Source organism: Paramisgurnus dabryanus, chromosome 3, assembly GCF_030506205.2.
Source record: "Paramisgurnus dabryanus chromosome 3, PD_genome_1.1, whole genome shotgun sequence".
Taxonomy (NCBI): Eukaryota; Metazoa; Chordata; class Actinopteri; order Cypriniformes; family Cobitidae; genus Paramisgurnus; species Paramisgurnus dabryanus.
Genome location: NC_133339.1, coordinates 43,453,920 through 43,463,252, shown reverse-complemented (window position 1 = coordinate 43,463,252; position 9,333 = coordinate 43,453,920). Strand labels below are relative to the sequence as shown.

Below are 9,333 nucleotides of genomic sequence, written 5' to 3'. Positions count from 1 at the left end.
TTTACATGTAGTTCTGTTAACTACAGTTTACTCTTCTCTTATTTATCTTTATTTTCAGAAACATTATAGTTTAAAATATAAAAACAAATAATAAATCAATTAATAATATAGATGCTGTACTCTGTATACAAACTAAAGAAAGTTTCTTTCATAGAATCATTTCTTTCTTTTAGGTTTAAATTATTAACTAATAAATATTTCTCAATTTTATTAGTTTCCCCATAAATCAATAAGTAAACGGTTTGATTATTATGAAGTTTATTCAAATTTATTAAGGATTGAAATAAAAATTACAATAAAATCAAAAGCTGAAATGTTTGCAGAAATTAAATCTCATACTTAAACATTAAATTGTTTCTATAATCATTATTTATTGCAGGAAATATTAATAAATGCTTTTATGAAAACAAACACACAATAATCTTTGCATTTATTAATTGCATTGAGATTTCTTGATCTTTGTGTTTGTGATCTTTCCAGCAGCAGTCACTTTACATGTGAGATCTTTGTCTTTCTCCCACTCTGATCTCTCAATGGTTAAATAACTGCTCAACTTGAATTTCTCATTCGGCTGCTGTTCGGCAGATCCGGTGAAGACGCCATCAGTAACTGAGTTTCCATTCACAAACCAACTCACATCAGCAAATCCCACAGACATGTCATTGATCAAACACACCAGAGTCACTTTATTGGAGCTCACATCTTCACTGGATGGAGGGAAAATCTTCACAACAGGAGGAGAAACACCTGAATCTACACAACACAAATCATGAAGAAAGATCCAGAAATAAATAATAAGTGTTAAACTTTTTTAACATTTTAGATTTCACAACATTAAAGTCTCTCAAGATTAAAGATTAAGTTTCATTGATACATTTTTTATATGTTCTGTTGAAGGGATAGTTCACCCAAAAATGAAAATTCTGTCATCATTTACTCATTCTCATGTTGTTACAAACCTGTATAAAAGTCTTTGTTCTGATGAACACAAAGGAAGATATTTTGAGAAATGATTGTAACCAAACCAATTGTGGACCCCATTTACTTTCATAGTATTATTTTTTCCTGCTACGGCTCAAGACTCCATTGCCAGCTTTAAAATGACGTTATGGAACAAGCAAAAGAGCCGTTGGATGAGAGGTGGAAGAAATTATCCATCTTACAATAGCCATTAAAGTACAAAAACCGCACGAATCCCTTTAAATATATCATGTGATCGATGTCTTGAGGTATGGTAACCGCAGTATAAGTGGAATAATTGACTACAGGCTGTCGAATTATTGAAATATAACCACCTCGTTGAATTATCTAATAATTCAACAGCCCATCGTCAATTATTCCTTACTTAATAACTGTGTTTGAGTTAATTTACGTAATCCATCCCATTCCAAAATACCATCCAAAATGTTTTATTAGTATAGGACTTGACCTATTTAAACAGGTTATTTGGTTTTGTATCTAGAGAACTGGACAACTGCAAATTAATACAGTCATCTATACAATGTTTTCATCATTTTTGTCAGTAACATTTATGTTTAACAGGTGATTAAATTGAACAAAATATTAACTATCATCCCTGTAAATGTAAAGCAGATCAATTTGTGTGCTGTTAAAAACATCTTTTAAGTTACAAAAATACATAAATACTGGATAATTTATAATAAAAAAAAAACTGAAAGTACACAAAAAATTCACATGAGGCCTTTCTAAGTGTTGATTAAGCAGTAAAATGTTTCTTTAAATATGAATTGCCCCAATTATCATTTATTTTATTTTATAATATCTCTACATACATTTAAAATATAAAAACAGCTTGTATACGAGTAGAAAGATGACTTACCGGTCACAATGAGTTTTGTTCCTTGTCCGAATACCACAGTGATAGATTTCAGATCTTCAGTCGTACAAAAACCTCCTCAGTCTCTGATGTGATACAAACAGAAGTGAAACAGTCACTCAACTTCAACTCATCTCTCTGTCTCCTTTAGTTTATATTTTGAAATGATTCAAACACTTATTTAATAATCATTGAAACTTGAAACTGATGTGCTGAAGAAGATTGATATATTAAACTACACAACAAACCTGTTCACATTATTTATAATCCACACTTTAAAACTGCCTGTGTTATTTTTATTAATTAGTCATGCTGGGTAAATATTGGACACAACGCATGCTGGGTTAAAAATGACCCAATGTTGGGTTGTTGTAATGCAGCCATGGGTTATAATAACCCAGCATTTGGGATAAAACCACCCAACATGGATAAATTTAACTCGGTGTTCTGTCAAATATTAAATATCAGTAAACGTCTTCAGTGAGTTTATTATAACAGTGAGTTTAGAGTTACTTGTATACACACAGCAAAATCCCCAGTGTTAAATTAACACTGCTCGGTGTTTATATAATCCACACCAAGATTGGTGTTAAAAAAACACTAAATCAGTGTTAAAGTTAATAAGATAATGAAGTGATTGAGTCATTAATAGTGAACACCTGCTGGTCATTCCGTGTCAAATCAACTCAATTTTGGAATTGTTCCTGTCTTAAAATTTTTATTTTGTTGACTCTTTTTCTGGAGAAAGTAATACTAAAATGAGTAAGAAAGCCAAATTATGAAATGCAATAGATGAAATCACCATATATAGTTAAATGAACACTATCATCATCTCTGTTTGAAAACTAAAATTACAACTTGCTTGCAGAGTTACATGGATGATAGGTTTAACTTCTAAAGAACTGCTGTATATCTGGTTAATAAAGTAAGTCACCATTGCTCCGATTAGTGTTTCCTTTAGTTGGGTACTTGACACAGCGAAATCCCCAGTGTTAAATTAACACTGCTCGGTGTTTATATAATCCACACCAAGATTGGTGTTAAAAAAACACTAAATCAGTGTTAAAGTTAATAAGATAATGAAGTGATTGAGTCATTAATAGTGAACACCTGCTGGTCATTCCGTGTATAATCAACTCAATTTTGGAATTGTTCCTGTCTTAAATATTTTATTTTGTTGACTCTGTTTCTGGAGAATAATACTAAAATGTTGAAGAAAGCCAAATTATTAAATGCAATAGATGAAATCACCATATATAGTTTAATGAACACTATCATCATCTCTGTTTGAAAACTAAAATTACAACTTGCTTGCAGAGTTACATGGATGATAGGTTTAACTTCTAAAGAACTGCTGTAAATCTGGTTAATAAAGTTAGTCACCATTGGTCCGATTAGTGTTTCCTTTAGTTGGGTACTTGGGTCTTGAAGTTTAGTGTTAGTTTCTGCTGCTAATTGTGGCAGTGTTTTTAAAACACATATGTTAAAGCAGAGTAAGATGAGAGAAATGTAGTCTATTATGTTGCTATGTTAATTATTATGAAAGTATAAGTCTTGGGATTCAATGACATCATAAAAAAGTAATCACTGAATATTAGTGTTTAATTTATGTTCTGCAAACCCTGTGAGGCTCCCATGAAATCCAACAGTACTGTAAAATCCACATACCCTGAAGAATTAAATATTGTTTACCCAAATCTAATCTGTGGTGTTAGTCAGACACACTGAGACATCAACAATCAGCCTATAAAACACAATCATGGTGACAATCAACAACAAAGCTTCATGCCGCAATGCATGCTGGGTACCAAACTCAATCATACATCCCATCATGCATTGCAACATGACAAAAATTTAGCAACTTTCTTACCATTAACTGTCACCATTGTTGAGATTTGTATTCAAAATCATCAAGTCTCTCTTAAGCAAAAAACAACAACAACAAAAACACATTAAAGCATTACAGCAGTCTTATTCAATGTCATTTGCGTAGAGCTTTTTTACATGCCTGTTTTTTCATAATTAATTTGTGATCAAATGTTTCAATGATTTGTGGGGTAGAATATAATAAAAATAAACTGAGAAGGTCTGGAAGGTTTTCCTCTATATGAAGCAATGAACAAGTGGTCTTACTAAAACATTGTTGCTATTGCTAAAAAAGGAGAGTTAGATCAGTGAAAGTCAAGGGACAAATGCCTAACTAAATGAAACACTAATCACAGTAATGGTGACTTCAAATCAACTCATAACAAACACAAATGTGATACATTTTGTGATAAATGTCTATTTGACTTGTGAGACATCACATCAGAAAGAAGATTTGTCTACTAAATCAAGCGTGTGGATGCTAGTTGAGCACTTGTATTTTGTTCTGACAGCTGTTTAGAAGTCAAACTTATCCATTTAGAAAATAACTCTGCAAGTTATCATTTTATTTTTCAAACAGAGATGATGATAGAGAGGCAACGTGAAAGATTGCAGCTTTTGGAGGCATACACCCAACAGTATTCATCTATTGCATTTAATAATTTGTCTTTCTTTATTGTTTAGTATTTTCCCCATTTAGAGACAGGAAAATGTCCAAAATGTAATTGATTTGAATGACCAGCAGGTGTTCACCATTAATGTCTTAATCATCACTTCATTATCTCATTAACTTTAACACTGATTCAGAGTTATATTTTTAACACCAGTCTTTTTTAACACCGATCTTGGTGTGGATTATATAAACACCAAATAGTGTTGATTTAACACTGGTAGAGTTAATTTAACACTGGGGATTTTCCTGTGCAGGGATTTGAATTTTAGGTCGTTTTACTTTTTAAATTATTATGATTTGATTTGTGTTTCAATAATTTCTTCAGTCAGTTACTGCCACATATTTTTAATAATCTTGTTTTGATCAGTAATAATAATGTCAGTCAGCTCTCAGAAGTGACTGTGATCAGTGAGGAGGTTTTTGTCATGATGTGAATCACTGTGATACGTCCTCACGAGCAGAGTCATCCCAGTTGTAACAGTAATACACAGCTGAATCTCTCACATCTACATTATTGATGATCAGCTGATAGTCAAGATCTGAAATTCTTTTAGATGTGAAACGGCTGGATGAAAAACTGGCACCATACTCAGCAGGAGAGCCATCAGATGCACTGGAACGCAACACATACTGAGGAGCTGCATTTGGAATCTGTTTATACCAAGGAACAAAGTTGCTATGATATTTTCCTATATTACAGTCCATAGTGACAGATTTTCCTTTTTCTTCTGTCAGTACTGAGGGTTTTTGTGTGACAACTTTAGCTGAACTGACACCTGAAATAACAAATGAGAAAATCCTTCATTTCATGTCCATGACATCAATATGTTAAGAGTGAAATGTGTAACTTACATGAGAGAAGAGTGAAGAGATTGATGAATATTATCAGCATCTTGTCTGTGTTTGTGAAGCTGTTTGAGTTTAGTGAAGACATGAAGACAATTTGATTCTCATATAGAGATTTTGAAGAAGAAAAACTCTGAAAGAAGGAAGTTCATTCAAATTCAGCCAATCAGCTTCACTTCCTGCTAGAGAGCAAAAGAGTTTCATCAGTCTGCCTGCAAAAATCAATCTTCAGATAAATATTATGTAAAATCAAATCGGACAAATATGTCATCATCTGAGACAACATCGCAGCTAACAGAAAATAGTTTTAAGAACGTTCCCTGAAAGTTCCCAAGGTTCCAAAAAACATTCTGCCGACGTAAAACGTGTCCAGTTTTCTTGACGTTCTAAGAATGTTTTTGGGTTGTATGACATTAGAGGAATTTTACCATTTTTAAACGTTATGACAATGTCATGTTTTAATGTTCACACAATGTTTAAAACAACAACTGTTTATTATATTGACTTGTTTGCTTGTTATGTAAGATAGAGAAACATTGCATTGGTTTTTGTTAACTTTGTGTTAATACACCTCATTTGTTATGAACATGTAAAGTTAATAGTGTAATTCTGTGGTTGTTGGTACATAATGGTAAAATCATCACATAATTAATTTACTAATCAAAAGTTTATTTTCTGCAAATAATGTAAATGAGATCCAGCACTAGTGATGGTCGTTTTCGAAGCACTGCTTCATGAGGCTTCGAAACATTTACGAATCTTTTGTTTCAAATCAGCGTGTTTCAAACTGGCCCAAGTCACGTGATTTTAGCAAACGAGGCTTCATTACGTCATAACTGTTTCGAAACGTTTCGAAAATCCGACGATTCACCACTAGGGGGAGTTGATCACATGACCAGTGTCTAATGTTTCGGTGAACTCGGGTCAGTTTTATTATAAAAGTTCATAAAACATTTATCCTTCTGACTAATTACACTGCCATTTTGTCTATTTATTGTTTATAGACAGATTTAATGACAAAAACGTCCATAATTAAAAGGGTAGTTAGTTTTAATGATTTGTTTGCCCTAAATAAAACAAAAAACACATAATACACTTTTAACTATGTCTTAATTAAGTTAAATAATTTTTTAAAACATATTTTAATAAAAATCTTGCTATTTTTTTGTAAAAAAAAGTCTAAAATGTTTGGCCATATCTGCTTTACACTATTTTGACCAGCAGGGGTCGCTAGCGTGTGTGCTGTTTCGAACTGCTTTGAAAAACTGAATCAATTTTCAAAGCAATTGGTTCATTTGATTCAAAGCTTCGAAAAGCTTTGTTTCTCCCATCACTATCCAGCACTTTCAGAGCAGTTTGTCATTAAGGAGTTTTAGAAACTTTGGACAAAAAATATCTGCTGTATAGTTGGGACGCACAAACATCAAGAATCAGAGTATGAATCTCAACCATGGTGACAAAGAATAATGTAAAAAAAATCATTATTTATCCTTGCTGCAGTGCATGCTGGGAGTCCTGAATGAGATTTGTAATTTGTTGATACCCAGCATGCATTGCAGCATTAAGTTTTTCTTTAATTGTCACCATGGTTGAGATCACTGCATCTAATATGAATGCTGTTTACAGAACTGATATCAACTCACCAGCATTGTCAACTATCATAGCAGGGTTACCAACTCTCACGCATCTGGCATGCAGCCTAAATCTCACGCTAAAATAGACATTCTTCTCTGCTGTGTTTTTTTCACTCATGTGCATAGCCGTACCCACCATTGAGGTCTTCGTCTTATTTAAAGGGGTCATATGATGAAAATGTTAGCATTGCCACTTTGTAGGTTTGAGCAAAAATGTGTCGTTTTGGGTGTGTTTTTTAAAATGCAAATGAGCGGATGAAGTGCAAACACTGATCACAATGATGGTGATTTGTTGTAATTGAAACTCTATTGTGCTGTCAAGTCCAAAAATGTGTCGTTTTGGGTGTGTTTTTTAAAATGCAAATGAGCGGATGAAGTGCAACCACTGATCACAATGATGGTGATTTGTTGTAATTCAAACTCAATTGTGCTGTCAAGTCCTTCTTTTCTCTCTCTTTCTCTCTGCACTAAACGGCAGTGCAGTGGTTGGAGAGTTCAGATTAAGGAGGCGGTATTATTCTAATAAGATATCCTTATGACATCATAATGAAAGCCAAATTTCAATGACCTATTTTTGCTCACACCTACAAAGTGGCAATGCTAACATTTTCATCATATGACCCCTTTAACCCAACGCTCAGTGCTTGTTTAGCCTCTTGCGGTGCCGCGCAGACCGATTTACATGTGACGTCTTAGCACCGCGAGCCCGACTCAACAGTAAATGACTCAGTATGCTTACAGATGGATCTCGCGGTAGTGTGATGTCACAAGGTCTGCGCTAAGAAAGTCAAATTGATTCTCAGATGACGAATCAAATCACAAAGAGAGGTGCAACTCAAAGGAGGACAGCTGCGCGATTCCTCAGAAAGTGGAAGTGCAAGAAAGATGTAAGTTATCAAAATACAGCTGTATAATGATTAGATGCACAGCCTTGAACTTGTAAATCCGACGCATCATGCAAGGCACAACGCTTCATCAACCAGTAGCGTGCATGCACAAAGTTTAAATAAGCCTCTTTTGGCAACTTGCAGACATCGGTTAATGCCTTCCTTGAGGAGAAGCTCTGAACGTTGTTTGATCCGCTTATGCCGAGTACACACCAAAAGATAATCGGGCTGATTTTGGGCCGATTTCCCCCCTTCTGACAATCCTAGCTAGGTCCGGAGTAACGCAATGGTTTTACAGATTATCTTATCAGATTTTCCCTTGGTGTGAGGTGTATTAAGAGTTTCCAAACCTGCTCGGAAGAACGTCGGAGCCGCGCCGATTGCGAATCGTAAATATTCAACACAGAAGTCCTGATGTGTGTGGGGAATCCTGAGGACAAATGCGAGCTCGCTCTTGAGATTATCACATGAAACCAAACAATATTTAATCAGAAAGCGAAATGATGGAAGACGGAAGCAGTCATGGCGCAGCACAAACTGAAGTTGATGCAAACCATGTTCCTGCTGTCTCCGTGACTTTACCCAAACCCTTTTCTTTTCTTTCTTTTCTGTGAAAATCATTCCAAACACTATCATTGAAATTTCTTCCTGCATATCGTCCGCCACGCTTATTCTAAAGTCTCGCGAGATTTATTTCCTGTGTTCACAGTCGAGACTCTGGTTGAAAATCTGTTCGTGTGTGGTGTGCTGTATTTGAAACATCATGGCACACCACACACTATAGGTGCAAAAACGGTTATGCTGGGTACACACCAAAAGATAATCGAGCTGATTTTGGGCCGATTTCCCCCTTCTGGCAATCGTAGCTATGTCCCGATTATCTTGATGGTTCTACAGATTATCTTATTAGATTTTCCCTTGGTGTGAGGTGTGTTAAGAGTGTCCGAACCTGGTCGGAGCCGCCCCGATTGCGAATTGTAAATATTCAAAATGTTTAATATTTACGATCAGAAATCCTGATTGTTTGGGGGTAACCCAGAGGACAAACGCATGCACGCTCTTGAGATCATCACGTGAAACGAAACAATATCCAATCAGAAAGTGAAATGATGGAAGACGAAGCAGTCATGGCGCAGCACAAAGTGAAGTTGATGCAAACTTGTACAGACCATGTTCCCGCTGTTTTTATGGCTTCACCCAAACCCTTTTCTTTATTTCCCTTGACTTTTCTGTGAAAATCATTTCAAACACTATCATTGAAATTTCTTCCTGCATATCGTCCGCCATGCTTATTCTGAAGTCTCGCAAGATTTTGCAAGATTTCCTGTTCACATTCAAGACTCTGGTTGAAAATCTGTTTGTGTGTGGTGTGCAGTCTGTGACACATCATGGCACACCACACACTATAGATGCAAAACGGTTAAATCTAGGATTTTTTATCCTCATGTTTGTGGTCTATCACATTTTGAAAATCTTATAAGATGTAAAAAATCTTTTGGTGTGTATCCGGCATTACTCTCTGGATGCACAGGACAGAAACTCATATCTCTGTGTTTTTGATCTGTTTCAGTCTCTGGGAACTTTGTAGTG

At 34.9% G+C, this 9,333-nt stretch overlaps 1 protein-coding gene across 2 annotated transcripts; it reads right to left on the bottom strand.

Moving 5' to 3' along the window:
• Nucleotides 1-259: 259 nt before the first annotated feature.
• Nucleotides 260-5,343, bottom strand: LOC135744918 (immunoglobulin lambda-1 light chain-like). Of its 2 annotated transcripts, none has more exons than XM_073814073.1 (4): nucleotides 5,229-5,337; nucleotides 4,824-5,152; nucleotides 1,841-1,874; nucleotides 260-753 (listed from the first exon to the last, which is right to left on the bottom strand). In XM_073814073.1, the coding sequence occupies exons 1-4, from the start codon at nucleotides 5,308-5,310 to the stop codon at nucleotides 434-436; spliced, it is 765 nt and encodes a 254-aa protein (XP_073670174.1). In that variant the 5' UTR covers nucleotides 5,311-5,337; the 3' UTR covers nucleotides 260-433. The 2 variants fall into 2 exon arrangements, 1 of the variants encoding a protein (XP_073670174.1); XR_012336382.1 differs by having other exon boundaries at nucleotides 616-753; nucleotides 1,841-1,923; nucleotides 4,966-5,152; nucleotides 5,229-5,343.
• Between the last annotated feature and the right edge of the window lie 3,990 nt (nucleotides 5,344-9,333).